The sequence below is a fragment of the Phocoena sinus genome, chromosome 16, assembly GCF_008692025.1.
Source record: "Phocoena sinus isolate mPhoSin1 chromosome 16, mPhoSin1.pri, whole genome shotgun sequence".
Taxonomy (NCBI): domain Eukaryota; kingdom Metazoa; phylum Chordata; class Mammalia; order Artiodactyla; family Phocoenidae; genus Phocoena; species Phocoena sinus.
In genome coordinates, this window is record NC_045778.1 from 3,561,215 (window position 1) to 3,579,072 (window position 17,858).

Consider the following 17,858-nt stretch of genomic DNA (forward strand, 5'->3'; position numbering starts at 1 on the left):
CTTGGTGAAACCATTACCCCCCTTCGGAACTAACACCTCTAGGCCAGCTGAACATAAGGTTGTGGGAATAGAAGGCAAAACTTTTGCTAGTGGATCACTAAGGCTAATAGTGAGAGAAGCCACTCCCATTTCCATCCCTTGATTCTTTGGACCCATGAATCTGGCCATGGGAGAAACAGCACCATATATTGGACACTGATTCAGAGCATCCACAGAGAGCTTCCTGGAGAACCCTGCTCAGCTCTGCAAGGTACTGCTACCTAGTGGTGCTGTAACTGAGTCTTCAGAAGGCCGTTCCATTGTTCTGTCAGCTGCGTCAGGATGATAGGGAACACGGTTAGACTAGTGAATTCTGTGGGTGTGGGTCCACTGCCGCACTTCATTTGCTGTGAAGTGAGTTCCTTGATCAGAAGCCATGCTGTGTGGATAAGGCACTTTATGAGTCCACGGATGGTAGTTTCAGCAGAAGCGTTGCGTTCAGGAAAGGGAAATCTGTATTCAGTGTAATTATCTACTCCAGTAAGAACAAAGTGCTGGCCCTCCCGTGACGGAAGCGGTCTAACGTAATCAACCTGCCACCAAGTAGCAAACGGGCTGATCACCCTGGGGAAGGCTGCCATGTCGTCGGTCCTGATGCTGGCAGCTTGGACCCTCAGCGGCGGCCGTGGTCAGGTTGGCCTTGGTGAGTGGAAGTCTGTATGGCTGAGCTCACGGATACCTTCCAGCCCTGCCACCACGACCGCTTTGCTCACCAGCCTATTAGACAATGTCAAGCGTAGCTGGAGAAGGAGGCTGACTGGTACCCACAGAACGGCGTCATCCTATCCACTTGAGGATTACAATCCTCCTCTGTTGAGACCAGGGCATCTATTTGAGACACAGTATCTTCGAGTTTCTTGCCCATTCAGAGAGGTCTATCTGTATACCTCTTCCTCAGATCTCCTGGTCACCAATTTTCCAATCATGTTCCTTTCAAATCCCTGACCATCCAGCCAAACCATTGGCCACAGCCCCTGAACTGGCATATACATGTTCTTCTGGTCGTTTCTCCTTTCAAGCAAACTGAACAACAAGGTTCACTGCTCAAAGGTCTGCCCACTGGGTGGATTTTCCTTCACCGCTGTCCTTCGGGGGTGTCCCAGAAGGGGCTGTGCTACAGCTGCTGTCTACTTTCGGGTGGCACCTGAATACTACGCAGGACCATCTGCAAAGTAGGCCCAGGTGTTCTTCCTCAGTCAGCTGATGCTAGGGAACTGGCCATGAGGCCGCAGGTGCAGGCTGTGAGAGAGAAGGTAGTGTAGCAGGTGTGGGGACGCTGGGCATTTGGGCCGCTTCCTCATGTAACTTTCTTGTGCCTTCCAGGTCTGCTTGAGCCGCATCTCACATGTACCACTTCCATCTGAGGATGGAGTTCTGCTGTGCGTGCCCAGATTCGTGCCTGTGGGTCGGACGGCACCCAGTTCACGAAGGGTAGCTCAGCTTGCACGGCGATGTGGTGGCCCACGGTTAAACGTTCAGTTAGTACTAAGGCCCAGCCGTAAGTAAAAGGCTGTTTCTCAGAATGAGAATACTTATCCACAGAGGATGGCAGGGCTTTGCTCTGTAATCTTCAGGGTCTGTGATGTGACTCTCCCATAGGGGTCTGACCCAGCCTCCACCAGAAGCTACCACCACTGACCACTGGATCTGTGGGACCACGTGGCTCAGACGGCAGAGGGCAGCTCACAGGGCAGCCCGGACACGGTGCAGAGTCTTCTTCTGTTCTGGGCTCCACTCAAAACTGGCAGCTTTTCAGGTCACTTGATAAATGGACTTGAGTAGTACCCCCAGATAAGGAATATGTTGCTTCCCAAACCCAGCGAGGACCATTGGGTGTTGTGTCTCTTTTCCGGTCATAGGAAGGGCCAAATACAACAACTTATCTTTCACCTATACCACCGGACCTCTAGAAATCCCACTGAGATGGAAGACTCTAGAATTTCTGTCAGATTTATCTTCCATGCTCTGGCGTCCAAATGTCTCACCGATAAGCCTAGAATAGCTAGTCTTTCCCACTCACTAGGTCCAATCGGCGTAACATCATCAATGGGATTGACCAGTGTGAAGTCTTCTGGAAGAGAAAGGCGATAGGGTGCCTGCTTGACCAAACGATGATGTAGGGCTGGAGAACTGATCTATCCCTGAGGTAGGGCAGTCTTCGCTGCACCGCTGGTTTTGCCAGCTGAAAGAAAGCTGCCCTGGTGGTCTTTACTAACAGGTATGGAGAAGAAACGTTTCCCAGACCAATAGCTGCACACCAGATACTAGCCAATGTCTGAATTTGCTTCAACAGTGATGTTACAGCTGGTACAGCAGCTGCAAGGGGGTCAGCATGTGCTTCGATTTATGGTAATCCACGGTCATTCTCCAAGACCCATCTGGCTTCTGCACAGGCCACATGGGCGTGTCGAATGGAGAGGTGCTGGGAATCACCACCCCTGCACCTTTCGAGTCCTTGATGGAGGCACTGATCTCGGCGATCTTTCCACGAATGCAGCCTTGCCTTTGGTTAACTCTTTTCGAAGGCAGAGGCAGGTTGTGGTGGCTTCCACTTGGCCTTTCCTACCAAAACAGCCCTCACTCCACAGGCCCCAGAGCCATTGTGGGGATCCTGCCAATTGCTGAGTATCATTCTAACGATGCATTCCAAAACTGGAGAAATAACCCCAGGATGAGTGCAGAGACCCACCAGGAGATGGACCTGAGCCAAAACTCCATGGACCTCCATAAGCCCCTACTCGGACCAGTGGACTGTTCTGGGTCTCCTGGACTCAGGGTCAGTTCAGAGCCAGTGTCCAGTAATTCCTGAAAAGTCTGATTACTTCCTTTCTCCCAGTGCACAGTCACCCGAGGAAAAGGCCCTATGTCCCTTTGGGGAAGGCTGAAGAAAGATTAACAGTATATATATTTTTGGCAGCGTTGCGAGGTCTTTCCTGGAAGAGACAGACATCTCTTTCGTTCAAGGAGTTTTGGGTCTGCAAACTGATGCAAGTCTGGGAATGGATGGAGTCTCTCCGTTTTGATAATTAAAATTCGGCTTTTGTTCCCTTGACCTAGAACTTTTCTGCTCATATAGATCAAATAAGAACTTAGTAGCATTCTCATCGAAGAACCCCATGATTACCCGGCCAATGCCATAGGTTTGTGGCGGTCAGAGTATTCCAGTTGCTGCTTTGACTCTGCCGTCCATTACAGAAACCATGCCCACCCTGCCTTTGGTGATTCATTGCCACCATGTGGCCCCAGCTACCCTGGGGTCCAATTATCCTCGCTGCATTTAAGGACCCACACTGCAGTGGCATAGTTCCCACTATAATTTCTGACCTACAGAGAAGAGGTGACCAACGATGCTGGGTCACAGAGTTATTTTTCAGGGTCACGGTGAACGGTGTGCCCTGTGGACCCTCTCGGAGTGAGTAAGCAGGTCATATGTGATAAATCCGCTCTAATACTGCCACCTCCCTAAGCCTTTAGGTAATGCCTTTCCAGTGTACCAGAGCAGTTCTGGCATTTCCACTTCATTTAGTGTAGGTCACCTCTTGCCCCACGTTTCTGTCAACTAGCTAAACAAACAGCTTTTTTCTAATCTCAAACCACAGCACTGAGTCCAGATCTCTGCTTCGTGGTCTACACCGTTAAACTCAGCTTGATCCAACTTCTTTGTTCCTTCCACCATCTTCCACACGCTTCACATCCACGCTCATATTCATTCCGTCCCACAACTCTCCGGCTCCTAAGCACGTCCGGGTGTGTTCACTCACACGGTTCTTATGCCGTGAAGGACCCTGACCCTCCTGTAGTTCTAGCAGGATCCTTTCCCTTCCTCCAGACAGCCTTTCCCATCCTTCTTCACGACACTCCCTCTTACCCCCGTCTTCTGCAACGTTTTGTGCCAAACCTCTGGCCCGTGGCATATTCCACTGCATGCTGTTATTTAGTTTTATACGCACGTATCTCTCTTCCCTGCTGGAGGGGAGCCCCTTAAGGGCAAGAACCGTGTCTGACAGGTGCGGCGTCAGCGATGCTCCAGGATCCCCCTTGAAGAAAGCGAAGAGTGAAGGGACTCGAGCTCGGCACGGATCGCAGCTGTGTCCTGGGATGGCTGCCCCAAGTGGAGAGGGGGATCTGGGACCAGTCCAGTGCTGCCAGAAGATTCAAATAGTTGGACCCTCATTTCATGTTGAACTGCTCGCCCCCCTCTTTCCCAGTGTGGTCTGTCGTCTCCCCTCGTTCTCCTCCCCCCGCCCCTCTCCTCCCCTCCATCTCTTCCATCAACCCTTTGGTCACTTCCCTAATTAGTGTCTGCGAGGCACCCTCGTAGACCCGCCCCGCCCCCCGCCCCAGGAAGGCCTCCCAGTTTCTCCTTCTCCGAACCACCCGTTCTCCCCACCGCACTTCCCCTCTCGCTTTCGTCCAGCAAACGGGCGAGAGCGAAAAGCAAACTTCCCGAGGTCCGGGACGCAGGCTGTGGGCCCGCTCGGCCCCAACCTCTCGCGTGTGCCTGTGCGTGCGTGTGTGTGTGTGTGTGTGTGTGTGTGTGCGCGCGCGCGCGCGCGCGCGTGCCGGGGCCGAGGCTGGGAAGGAAACCGCCCGCGCGGCCCGCGAGGAGGAAGGAGCCTCCCCTTCCTCGCCAACCCCCTCCCCACTTCCCGTCCGGCGCGGCCGCTCGCTTCCCCAGCCGCGGGCCTCGGGGCGCACGGAGCCCGCCGGCCGCCGCGGAGCTGGAGGCGGAGGAGGCGGAGCGTGAGGAACCGGCGGGGCCCATGCTGGGCGGGGGTCCCCAGGGCGCCCCGGCCGGTGGCGGCGGGGGCCACCGAGCAGGTAGGGGTGCTGTCACGGCGGCCCGGCGGGTCGGGGCGGGGGTCCGGCGGGGAGGGTGCGCTGTAACGTCTGGAAATCGTGCAGGTCCGGGCTGCGCCGCTGTTAACATCTTGGGTTTATGCATCCTTGTGAGGTGAGGGAAACTGAGACAGGGCGCGTGGCGCGCCGCGCTGGGGTCGACGTCGCGCCGGGTCCTCCCCGAAGACCGTGCTGAGATCCCGGGAGCCGCAGTTTTGGCAGCAGCGCCGGTCGGACCCGCCCGGGCGGGTCCCGGTGGCCGAGGAAGGCGGCCGGGGCGCGCTCGGGTTTGGATGAGCCCGGGGACCGCGCCGCCCGAACCTCGGGTCGCCGTGCGCCCTCACCCGCGCAGTCGCGGGACAGGGGACGCCCGGGCGCCCGGTGCCGAGACCGCGGCCCGACTCCGGGCCGAGTCTCGGCTTCCACCGCATCGGGGACCTGGAGGTTGGGGTGGGTTGAGGAACTTGGTGCTGGCACCGCCCCAAGTGGCTGCTCGGCGAGCAGTTTCACCTCGCGTTTCCTTGGCAGTAGTGACGCCCACGCCCGGCTCGGAGCGATCCCTCCGCTTCCACCGCCCCGAGTACGGGTCACGCTCTCTACACTCAGGGTTGACACTTAGACCATTAAGTGCACAGTTGCTTTTCAGGAACGGCAGGACGTCTCCTACCATCCTCACTTTTAAAATACATGCAAAGGAATTTGAGACTTGGGAAGAGAATGAGGTTTGGAGTCAGGGAGTATGTGTCCTTGCTGCGTCAGAAGAGGGCCGGGCAACTTTGACAAGTCCTTTAACGTCTCTAAGCCTCGATTTCGAACCCCCAGCCCAGAGCTGAGATACACAGTAAGCTCTAAGTAATCACCTCAGTTGCTCTTTTCACTAAGCAAAACCTAATTAATTTGGAGTGGTGTAGAAAAACCAGTTTGATTTGACTAAAGTATGAATAGCGGAGTTTTTTTTAAAGGAAATTTAATCTTATTAAGTTCAGGCATGGCACATGAAGTCTTTTGAGGGTCAGTCGAGACCTGAGCAAAAAGAGGCCTGGAGCTGCTTTCTAAGCTCTGTGACCTTGAGCCTCAGTTTCCTCATCTGTTTACGAAAAAGATAAAAGGGGGACAGTAACGTTTTGGGCTGATAGAGCTGCCTGAGACTCAAATGAGGTAAAAGATCTGAGAGCTCCTTGAAACAAGCATGCAAGTCACTGCTCGAATATAAGACATCACTGCTACCCAGAGGGATAAGAACGTCTGCAATTTACTTTTACCGCTTGCGGTATATGCCAGGCAGTCTATCAGGAATTGCTCTGATGAAATCTGCCCCAGACTGTTGTAAGGTAGATACTTATTAATCCTCTCCCTGTACAAAGCTGAGATGCCAGCGTCACCCTGCTTCTTTCCAAAGGTCACGTGGCTGTTGAGGGTACAGCTAGGATTAGAACCCTGGTGTGGGTGCCTCTCACAGCTGTGTTCTCAACCACTGGCCAAGCTGACGTTATGCGGACGAGCTGTAGTTCAGAGCAGACCTGTGTTAGAACAGTTGATAATAATATACCCTGCATATTTATAGACTCTAAAATACGAGTGAATTGTTAGCCCTGGCAGAAGAGACTTTGAAATAATCTTAATTGTTTTCATCCCTATGTAAAAAGGAATCCCATTTTAAGCTGTCTTCTTGTAAAAATAAGTAGTGAAAATTTGCCGAGAAAAAACGTACTAAAACCTTCAAAGAACGTATCACGAGAACTCATCAGAAATCCCCTAAAATAATAGAGTATTGAATAAACACTTTGAGAAAAAGGGAAAAGAAAGAACTCATCAGAGATCTCAAAACTAAATAGAGTTTGCATGAATATTTTATTTTAACATAAATTTGCCAGGACCCTTAGGATGGCACAAGAGGGGTAAACTGGGATTGAGGCTTTTGGTGTCATGGTCACCTGGCAGGGCTGGGACCCAGGACATTTCTGCAAGGACCTCACTGTTCACCTGAGATGCCCCCAGAAATGGACCGTCAGGCAAAGTCTGTGCACCTGAGGGAGAGTGAGTGCCAGGTTTCTGTGTTGCAGAAACAATCCCTAATTCAGCTGTTTCCCTTATTCTTTTCTTCCTCTTTCATTCTTTTTTCTTTTTCCAAAAGTAGTGGGTGCTCGTTACAGGAAGCACAGAAAACTACAGACAAGAAAAAGAACACTGAAAACCACCGTAATCCCAGCAAAGCAGACCGATAGTTTGGTGTCTCTCTTCTTGTAAGCCATTTCTGTGCCATGTTCATCAATTTCTATCTACTTCCGAAACACTGCATGCAAACTATTATTGTTTCATTAGATGACAAAAATAACAGTAGCTCATTGCTCAAACATTAGGGGAAAAAAAGCCCACGTTTATTATGTTCATTAAAACTTTTCCTTTTAAAAAAATTCTTAAAATTGTGGTCGAAGAAGGATTAGCGATTAAATGGTTAATGTGTGAATTTTATTGTGATTTTGGTCAGAGTTTGATGAAGGATCTTCAGAGTGAAGAGAGGATACAGGGGTGACCTTTAAATAGTAAGATCGAAAGACCAGCACAGAACAAAGTTTCTGAGTATAACATTTTTAGATTAGGATCATTCGACCAGAATTAGAATAATCTTTTTGACAATGATGATACTAATTTAGCTTATATGCCGGGTTCTCAGGCAAAGCCAGCAGAGACCAGTCAGTGCTTCCAGAGATGCCCTGGGCAGCCACCCTGGGGCTGGGGCGGGTCCCCTCTGGCATAGCTGTGCCACTTTCCAGCCAGCACCATTTAGGAATGTAAGCCTTTTAGCCCTTGGGAATCTTCTCTTGTTCTCGATTTTAATGACCGTGGTGAAAATTCCTTAGCAAGTATCTTTCGTGCAACAGTCATGCGATTTAAAAAATACTGGCCACAGATGCTTTGACCATTCCAAATCCATTTTCTCTTGAAATCAGAGTTTACCAGCTGCTTCTTTGAGCACAGACTTCACCATCAGCTTCCCATCTTTTCATACCAAGTGGTAGCGGGAGAGGAGAACTGTGGCTGACCAGTGAGTGACATGGTATTTCTGTTTGGTTTTGGAAGGCAGTCAGGGGCCCACATGGTGTGCTTAGCTGCCGACATGACCATCGGTTTTCTGTCTGCTTCCTTTTATCCGGCCCTCCTTCCTTTTGGCCACTTGCCTCCTGTCATGGCTCATAAGTGGAGGTAGAGATAGGCTTCCTGAGATCACTGGGGTCGCTTCTTGGTCTTCGGGTGTTGTAAAACAGAATCACAGAATTTATTGCTGGAAGAAGCTTCAAACGATCAGGTGGTCAAATCTGTTGAGCTCTGGCCCGTGAGGCACGGACAAATGCATTTACCAAGTGCAGCTGCTGAGAAATATATATTTGGTCCTTATAATGGTAACCATAGGTGTAGGGGGCCTGATCTCAAATGAGGTAATTGAAATAAATAGCCCTAGATTTCTTTTTTTTTTTTCTTAAATCTTATTCTTTTATTTATCTTTGGCTGCATTGGGTCTTCATTGCTGTGCGTGGGCTTTCTCTATTTGCGGTGAGCGGGGGTTACTCTTCGTTGTGGTGGCTTCTGTTGTTCCGGAGCACGGGCTCTAGGCGCGCAGGCTCAGTAGTTGTGGCACACGGGCTTAGTTGCTCCGCGGCATGTGGGATCTTCCTGGACCAGGGCTCGAACCCACGTCCCCTGCATCGGCAGGTGGACTCTCAGCCACTGCGCCACCAGGGAAGCCCTAGGCTCTGTTTTTTTTTGTTTTTTTTTTTCCGGTACGCGGGCCTCTCACCGTTGTGTTCTCTCCCGTTGCGGAGCACAAGCTCCGGATGCACAGGCTCAGCGGCCATGGCTCACGGGCCTAGCCGCTCCGCGGCATGTGGGATCTTCCCGGACCGGGGCACGAACCTGTGTCCCCTGCATCGGCGGGCGGACTCTCAACCACCGCGCCACCAGGGAAGCCCCCCTAGACTCTATTTTTGACACAGGAGAATGTATGTGTTTTGCATTTATAAATGAAAGCATATCTCATCTTACTAAAATACTGATAGGCAAAGGAGGACAATTTCACAGCGGTGGAATAAGAAAAAAAGTAAAGAGAAGATAAATGGGGGCTCTGTTTCTCATACACTGGAAACATAGACTTGTGAAAGCTGTTTTGTGATTACAGATCCTCTGCTGAAAAAAGTTTGTGTATCTCAGTACAATTCTTTTTTTTAATTAGGGTGTAATTGACACTAACATTATATTAGTTTCAGGTGCAGGACATAATGATTCGGTATTTGTATACATTGTGCAATCATCATCACAGTAAGTCTAGTTAACATTCCTCATCTTAGAAAGTTACAAAGTTGTTTTTTTTTTTTTTTTTCTGGTGATGAGAAGTTGTAAGGTCTCAACTCAGTACAATTTATTAATATTTCCTTGATGCTTTCATTATAACCACGAGCCGGGCATAGTGAAATGTGAGACAGCTGACCTTGGGTATAGATAATCTGCATTCAATTCAAATAGTAGATCTGACTCTTATTAATGCTTTTGTTTTCCTCTGGTTATAGAATTCTCTTGTAGAAGAGACCCTAATTTATCCATTTATTCATTCCGTTGTATTTATCCGTCCAGGAACATTTATTTGGCACCTACTGTATGCACGGCACTGTGGTGTACCCAGCAGGGTGTTGAAAGATGTATCAGATTGTCCACAAGGACCATCCAGTCGAAAGGGGAGATCTAACGAAGCCTGGTACTCTTTCCGGGTGATTTAAGGCAACCCTCAGATTTTTGCAGCCACCGTTAGGACGCGTCTTCCAAAGTCATCTCAGTCCTTCCTGTGTCTTCCCAGTCCCGACAATTGTGTCAGTATTTCTCTGCTCAGTACCTCCTGCCAGTCGGGCCTGCACATTGCTGCCAGGATAATCTTCCTAAAGCAGAGATCTGATTAGGTCCCTGTTCCCCGTGCAAAGACTCAGTATGGTCCTGCAAGCAAATTCTTAGCATTCCTTTCCAGGCCTTCCGTAAACAGGCCACTAAATCCCTAAAATGGATACTCTGGCCCTTTTCCTGCACAGTTTATTCTGTCCACCAAGAACATGATGGAATCTGTCCTCTTTGCCCCCAGTCTCTACACATCTTGCCAGTAATACTTCCCAGCCTTCTCTGGTCCTCTGGGATCATCTACTCTTTTCCACTTCTTCTGTTACAGTTTGTTGTGTATTTAACCCGCCTTCCCAACTCCATTGTAAACCCCTTCAACTCAAGGAAGCTCTCTGGTTTATCACCTTTCCCCTCATGTATGTAGCACATTCATGGTTTATTCCACTCTGACTGAGTTGAATTAAACGATTTATTATATTTCAGATTGAGCAATCCCGTGTGTGGATTAACCCCGTCTTGTTATTTTTATGTCTTTCGAAACCAACCAAGAGTTCCAGAAGTTCATCTCAGTTCAAAAGTTTATTGAAATGCACAGATCACATTGCTGCATACCGTGGTGGCTCTTTAGATTTTAAAAAAATGTGTAGATTGTTGTCCGTACCCTTGAGAAGCCATGGTCCAGGGGAAAAAAGAGAATTAATTTTTTGAAGTTTCTGGATGCTGTTTCATCAGAATGGCAATTGGGATACACCAACATTATCAAGAAGTAAGCAGCACCTAGTAGGTACCCAGTGAATATAGGATGGATGGATAGATAGGTAGGTGAGTGGAGGAAGAAAGAAGGAATTCTTTAATTTAGAATTTATCAATTGCAATGTTTACTGCTGGGTATAAAAATTTTTTTTGTGTGTGCCATGTGGGCCTCTCACTGTTGTGGCCCCTCCCGTTGCGGAGCACAGGCTCCGGACGCGCAGGCTCAGCGGCCATGGCTCATGGGCCCAGCCGCTCCGCGGCATGTGGGATCCTCCCGGACCGGGGCACGAACCCGTGTCCCCTGCTTCGGCAGGCGGACTCTCAACCACTGCGCCACCAGGGAAGTTTTTTGAAGGTAACTTAGGCAAGTATTGATTTCCGCACTTGTATATAAAATGTGCTGCTCTTCATCTAGGAAGAGAGAGACTAGTCCCTCTCTAGACACTCTGTGTTAATTTCCTGGCCGTGGTGTTACCATTTAGTCAATCCAGCAGCTGGGAGGCCCACAGCTGGTGGGGGCGGAGCGAAGGGGAGTGTCTCACGCTGATCCCACACTCATGACCTCATCCTCTACCCAGCCACCTCCTTGGGTTTGGGGGTTGTAGGATGAGTTCTGAACTATTTCCCAACAGGGCAGCTTTTGTGTGTCCTCCTCTGCTTGACTCAAATAGTCGTTTGAACGGAAAAATGGACAAATTCTGTCATTTTAATCCAACTGTTACATTTTCTTGACTTTAGGATTTGGGATTATCTAAGTAATTTCATTCCAATAAATACTGGAATGTTTTTGAAACTTTTTTGAAAAGCATGAGGTGATATATGAGAAAGGTATTGATATTACACCTGTTTTTCCCAGTTTGCTGAGGTGGAGTAGGGCTCAGTGAAAATAAAATGAGATATCCCAAAGGGGTTATTTACCTTAGGCTGACCTTGGGGTACATTTATATTGACTCTGCTTTTAAAATTATTTTTAAGGAGCATAAGACCCTTTAAAAAAAACCAATATCCTATCCAAATTAGGAGACCGCCTTTCCCAATACAATGAATAATTATTCATCATTACAGAGCCAAGAAGGGGTGAGTCAACCAGAAATTTAGTGGAGAGAATATGCCTTTGCATTAGTCTGGGCTGAATTTCTTGTCTTATTTATCTTCTTATCATTTGTGTTAGACCCGTAGTAGGAATAGAGACTTACCGAATTGCATGGGTTTAAACTAACATTGTAATTTGACCACCGTGGCGCGCAGGGGAATTGCTTCCCGACCGGTGGTGGCTCCTGAAATGTGGCATGGGGGGCTCAGGCAGCAGCTGGGTTTGGAAAGGCAGGGTAGGGCACGTGTCTTAAAGTTGCTTTTGCATGCGGACACAGTTTGAACACACTGCATGTTCAAGATCAATACAAGTGGTGAAAATTTCTAAAGGGTCTGCCATTCACACATTGCATAAGAGAAAGACGTCAGCTGCCCATATCAAAGTACACCCTGATGATTTTAGTTTGGAGTGGCTTTAGAGGACCCAGGAAGCGTGTGGGGACTGCAGCACCCCAAGCTGACCCTCCCAAAGGGCGAGGCAAAGCCCGAGAATCCAGATGTCAGACCAAGGACCAAACACCAGCCAGGCCTGGTGGGCACACCGTCTTGGAAGCTGAGCACGGGAGCCCCCGGACCCCGCAGAGCAGACCGCCTGCCAGCGCTGCCTGGTAGAAGAGCCAGTCTGCACTCCTGCGCTGGCAGCGTGCTGAAGCTCTCCCTCCCCTGCAACGCCGCCTCTGTCCCTGGGCTCACCCCTTATGCAGGCTGGGCTTGTGTCTCACAACACAGGCAGCATATGGGGGGGGGGCATCTCGGGCTTGTGTCTCACAACACAGGCACTGCCCCTGCCCCTCCAGAGCCTATCACCCAGGATGTTCATCAGGTATCAAGATGTACTGTGAATTTCTGAAACATGGACCAATGCACCTTTTAATGGAAGTGCAGAGGTGGGTGGCAGATTTCTTTTAAATTGTGATCAATTACTCGTCATTGATGTGGGTAAGTGATGGTTAACTGTGACTGGCCGAGTGGCCGGATGGGTAGGACTGAGAGTCAGGACCCTGGGCAAGTCCTTTAATCTCTCTGAATCTTAGTGTCCTTCCTTGTCAGCCCTCAGTGTAGAATTGTGGTAAAGGTCTTAATCCGATCATTTATATGAGCGCATCATAATCGGTACTGTTTTACGTGTAAAGCATTGTCTTGATGGTAAACTCGCTAATATCGCCTCTAACATCAATCCTGCCTGTGATCTCAGTTTGCCTTATGGCTTGTCCCTCACACCCTAATCCAGGTCCCTGATCCTTTAACTGAATCGCATTAGTGTTTCTGCAGTGAAATAGATGCTCGTGCCCTTAACTCGGTGGGATGGATCGACTCTCCATCGCCTTACATCTGTGCACACGAGGGCTTGCAGACTCCTGCAGGATGCGTGAGGGGAAGCTCGCGGTTCTCGATGATGCATCGCGAGCTTGTACTTAATCGTTGTTGTACTCGTTTTGCTTCTTCTCCTCCCCTTCCCCTCATTTTCTCCTGCTGCATTTCCAATTCGTAGCCTCAGTGGCTGTTGTGTTATCTCTGCTCTTCCCGAGATGGGCCCCCCGATATGCTGCCCGTGTTGTGAGACACAAGCCCAGCCTGCATAAGGGGTGAGCCCAGGGACAGAGGCGGCGTTGCAGGGGAGGAGAGCTTCAGCACGCTGCCAGCGCAGGAGTGCAGACTGGCTCTTCTACAAGGCAGCGCTGGCAGGCGGTCTGCTCTGCGGGGTCCGGGGGCTCCCGTGCTCAGCTTCCAAGACGGTGTGCCCACCAGGCCTGGCTGGTGTTTGGTCCTTGGTCTGACACCTGGATTCTCGGGCTTTGCCTCACTCTTTGGGAGGGCCGGGTTGTAGAGTCTGCCTTGCACTGGCTTTGACTCTGCTCTTTTTTTTTTTTTTTTTTTTGCGGTACGCGGGCCTCTCACTGCTGTGGCCTCTCTCGTTGCGGAGCACAGGCTCCGGACGCGCAGGCTCAGCGGCCATGGTTCACGGGCCCAACGGCTCCGCGGCATGTGGGATCTTCCCGGACCGGGGCCCGAATCCGTGTCCCCTGCATCGTCAGGCGGACTCTCAACCACTGCGCCACCAGGAAAGCCCTGACTCTGTTCTTGATGCTGCTGCCTCTTGGATCAATCCTTGGGGGCCACATTTTGCAGCCTGAGGGCAAACGATGTTCCACCCTCTAATCCTCCCGGGCTCCAGAGCCCCCGCTTGTCTTGGAGGGAGCCATAGACAACTGCTGTCATTGATAAGCTGGAAGGAAGAGGGGTTGGAACTGTCAAGGTGCCCCCTTAAATGTCCACCCCCGCCGGCAGCCAGGGTGGGCGATGCCTTTGGCTCCTATGTTACTGTCTTGGGCTGTGAGCGCTCGAGGGGGCTGCTGGTGACGAGGAAGCTTCGCATGGCTGATAGATAGCAAATGATCACGGAGAGTGAAGGTGGTGTAACAGAGCACTTGAGGGTTGGCTCAGGGAAGGGAATTCTGGAATTCTGGTCCTAGAGCCAGTCGATCTTTGCCTTTTCAAGGTGTAATTTAATTTTGGGTTTGTCTTTATAAAATGTTCATCTACATGAAATGTACATTCTCCGTTCTCTCTGCCAGATGCTCCACTGATTGGATTTTGGTTTCTTGGAATCCCCTCTGATAGTTTGCCTCTCCTGTTGCAGAAAATTCCCCGCTCTTGCTGGTCTCATCTCACACCTAAAGGGGGCGTTCTAACCTTAGAAGAGGCTCAGTTCAGCAGTGCGTCTGCCATGCCTTTCTCTCTAAGCTTAGAGTTTGGCCTCTCCCTTCGCTTCTCAGGTGTTTTGGCTGCAGGGAAGAAATCGGCACAGTCCACGCTTATTTAATAAGACCGTTATGGAAGTGAACCCAACCTGAGTGCTGGCGGGGACAAAGGGGGACCCGCCTGCTTGCTCTGCCACCAGACCTCACCAGCTCCCTGTAAATTTCTGGAGCTGTCACTTGTGAGCTGTTTTCGCTGAGGGAGAACTATTGTGAGGCTGGGGACTTGACAGTCTAGTTGGCAAATCCTCTGGGTGTTCTTTCAGCATTGTCTGCAGGGACTGTAGGAGTCAAAGGCGCTTCAGTGCAAAGATAATGCCAGATTGTTCCCTGGAACCCCAAAGGAGCCAGAGTCAAAGGGGCTTTTTGTTTCCCCAGGAGAAAAACCCACAGGAAGTCCCAGCTTCTGATACTCCTCTGCAGTCTCATTGCCCATCAGAGCTGACTGTGCTTCGGCCTCCTTTGAGGGAGGCAGTAACTTGAACAGAAAATAAATAAATGGAAGGATGCCGTTCTCCGTGGCTGGGGTGGTGCACACATGTTGGGCACACGAGCGTGCAGGCTGGGCCCTTCCCCCAGGCCTGGGGCCCAGGTTCCCCCTGCAGAGAGGGCTCGACTGGTGAACCGAACGTAGTCATGGCCACTTCATGCTGTTCTTGTAACAGAGAAGAGCCAGATCTGACTCCATGTTGGATCTGTTTCTGTTACTTTAACCTTTGCTTTCCGCTGCTTTGGTTCACTAAAAGGATCCTGTGTGTACATAATGGCCCGCCTCAGGGAACCCTGCCCCTCTGCCTGAAGGTTAAACCAAAGTGCCTTTGTTCAGGGCAACCTCCGGACCCTGTCCACCTGTGCATGGCTGCAAGAAAGAAGAAGTTAACACACCCTCTGCCCGAGGCTGGCCATTCCAGGGGATATTTACAAAACTTATGGCCTTTTTACTTTACTTCCTCACCCCTCCCCCTCTCTGTGCTATAAAAGAAACTGGCATCCAGACCGCAATAAAATAGTTATTTTGAGACTTTATTCTGCCATCTTCTCGGCCTGCCGGCTGTCCGAATAACGTCGTCTTCCCTGCCTCAACGCCTCGTCTCCCGATTTATTGGCCTGTCGTGCGGTGAACAGAGCGAGCTTGGACCCGGTGACATTCTGAGAATCAACTGTGGTCACGTGAGTAAAGATCTGAGCCCGGCCTCTGCCCCATCGTCGGCCCTCAATGGGGCTAACGTTAGATTTCAAATTTCTACCAGCAGTTCTGTCACTTACCAGGTATATGACCAGGAGCGAGCCATTTCATTTCTCTTCGGCTGTAAACTGGGCAATAATAGTGCTTATTTCATAGAACCATTGTGAGGATTATATGAGACACACACAAAGGGCTTAGAAAATACTAGCTTACTAGAACAGGTGGGCTGCGGCCTAGAGCTGTGCGGGCCATGTCCGGCCAGGAGTACACGTGAGGGCCCAGGGGGTAGTGGGGCTGACCCCCGGCCTGGGCCCTGGTGCTGGGGGAGGGGTGCCTTCTTCCAATTCATCAGCTCAGAGGGGCCACCTTTTTCTAATTTATCCTCCCAGAGGGAACATCTTTTTATAGTTCATCACCCCAGAGCGGGTGCCTTTTAAAAAATTTGCACAGTGGTACCACGTGTGGTAGCTGCAGCCCTGTGGACAAAAGAAAGATGCTATTATTAGTGTAGCACACAGAGCCTTCTGGAGGGAGAGCGTGTATCGCATGCTTTACCGGGCTCCAGCTTGGTCATTTCACTTCTATTTCAGTGAATATGATTACCATAGTCAGAGGAGCACTTTTGCTATTTTCCTCGATTCTAAATTTTCTCTAGAATTTTCCTGAGGCCAAGGGCTATAATTTCCTGCCTTCCAAGGCCCCCTCGTCCACCACTGCCTTTCACACTGTTCCTCTGGATGCACATATTTTTTTACACATCTTTTATTGGAGTATAATGCTTTACGATGGGGTGTTAGTTTCTGCTGTTATAACAAACGGAATCAGCTATACGTATACCTCTATCCCCATTATCCTCCTCCCTCTTGCGTCTCCATCCCACCCTCCCTATCCCACCCCTCTAGGTGGCCACAAGAGCACCGAGCTGATCGCCCTGTGCTATGCGGCTGCTTCCCACTAGCTATCTGTTTTACGTTTGGTAGTGTATATATGTCCATGCCACTCTCGTCACTTCGTCCCCAGCTTCCCCTTCCCCCTCCCCGTGTCCTCAAGCCCCTTCTCTACGTCTGCTGTCTTTGGAATGCACATTTGTTAACACAGGTTGGAAGAGAATGGGTAAGAGTGTCAGCTGGGTGCTGGTTATCGACTCTTGGCCTCTCACCCATCCTTCGGTGCTTTGCACTTTACTGCTGGGGCTGGGAGTCAGACACATCCCTGGCTCCATTGCCAGCTCCCTTCCTGTTAAATTCTGCCAACTGGAGGTAGTGGTGGGGGACCAGAGGCAGGAGGGGGAGAAAAGCTTCCTGATTCGGGTTTTACAGTGGGGCAGTTGCAGGCAGGGACGGGTGATTTGGGCTCCAGCAGCCCTGACAGGTAAGCCCTTTCCCCAGGCTCCAGAACCGACGGGCACGGGCTCTGCACCAGTCCAGCAGACTGAGCAGCCTCAGGGATGCAGCCCGGAGCACCAGTGTCTGACCTCTAGCTATTATCCCTTCTAGCTCTCCTTCTTCTTTGTGCTTTTCCAGTTCTTTCCATACCTTTGTGACCAACTCCCTGTATTAAACGTCCTCTGTTTGACATACCTGGAGTGGTCTCAGTTTCCTGCACCTTGTGTGTGGTCTCTGTGGATCTGTTGGGTGCTTAGGGCTGGGTCCACTCCCCAGGATCTCTTCCTTCCTGTTTCCGTCTTCACACGTGTCAGCATTACTGCCGTAGCCTTTACAATAGGTTTTCCGCCTCTAGCCTCTTTCTAATCATGGTGTCATTATAGTCAGATTAATTTTCCTAAAACTCTAGTTCACCCAACTCACACCTCTGCTCAAAACCCTGCCTTTGGGCTTCCCTGGTGGCACAGTGGTTGAGTGTCCGCCTGCCGATGCAGGGGACGCGGGTTCGTGCCCCGGTCCGGGAAGATCCCGCATGCCGCGGAGCGGCTGGGCCCGTGAGCCATGGCCGCTGAGCCTGCGCGTCCGGAGCCTGTGCTCCGCAACGGGAGGGGCCACAACAGTGAGAGGCCCGCGTACCAAAAAAAACCAAAACCAAAACAAAACAAAAAACCCTGCCTTTACAGCCGTTTGATAAGGGTCTAGTCACCCAGGACCTAAACCCCATTGGTGAGCGTCATAACATCGCACCGTCTCCACAGTCTTAACAACAGACAGTGTACAGGTCCGTATACTCCGAGGGTCGTTCTTTCGCCCTGGCTGGGGGGCAGGCAGTTGGCTCAGTGGCAGACACGCCCATAGTCGTGTGACTGTGAGAGAGGTTGCAGAGCCTGCTGGTGGCTTCTGCTGCATCTCCTTCCCTCCCCTCAC

The 17,858-nt window shown here is 50.6% G+C and overlaps 1 protein-coding gene across 4 annotated transcripts in view; it reads left to right on the forward strand.

Moving 5' to 3' along the window:
- The first annotated feature begins 4,671 nt into the window (after positions 1-4,671).
- The window catches only part of DISC1 (DISC1 scaffold protein), a 347,039-nt gene continuing 333,852 nt past the window's right edge, over positions 4,672-17,858 (forward strand). For all 4 annotated transcript variants that reach the window (XM_032609168.1, XM_032609170.1, XM_032609169.1 and 1 more), the window contains exon 1: positions 4,672-4,860. In XM_032609168.1, the coding sequence (XP_032465059.1) occupies positions 4,803-4,860 (58 nt within the window). In that variant the 5' untranslated portion in view covers positions 4,672-4,802. The remainder of the gene's footprint in view (positions 4,861-17,858) is intronic.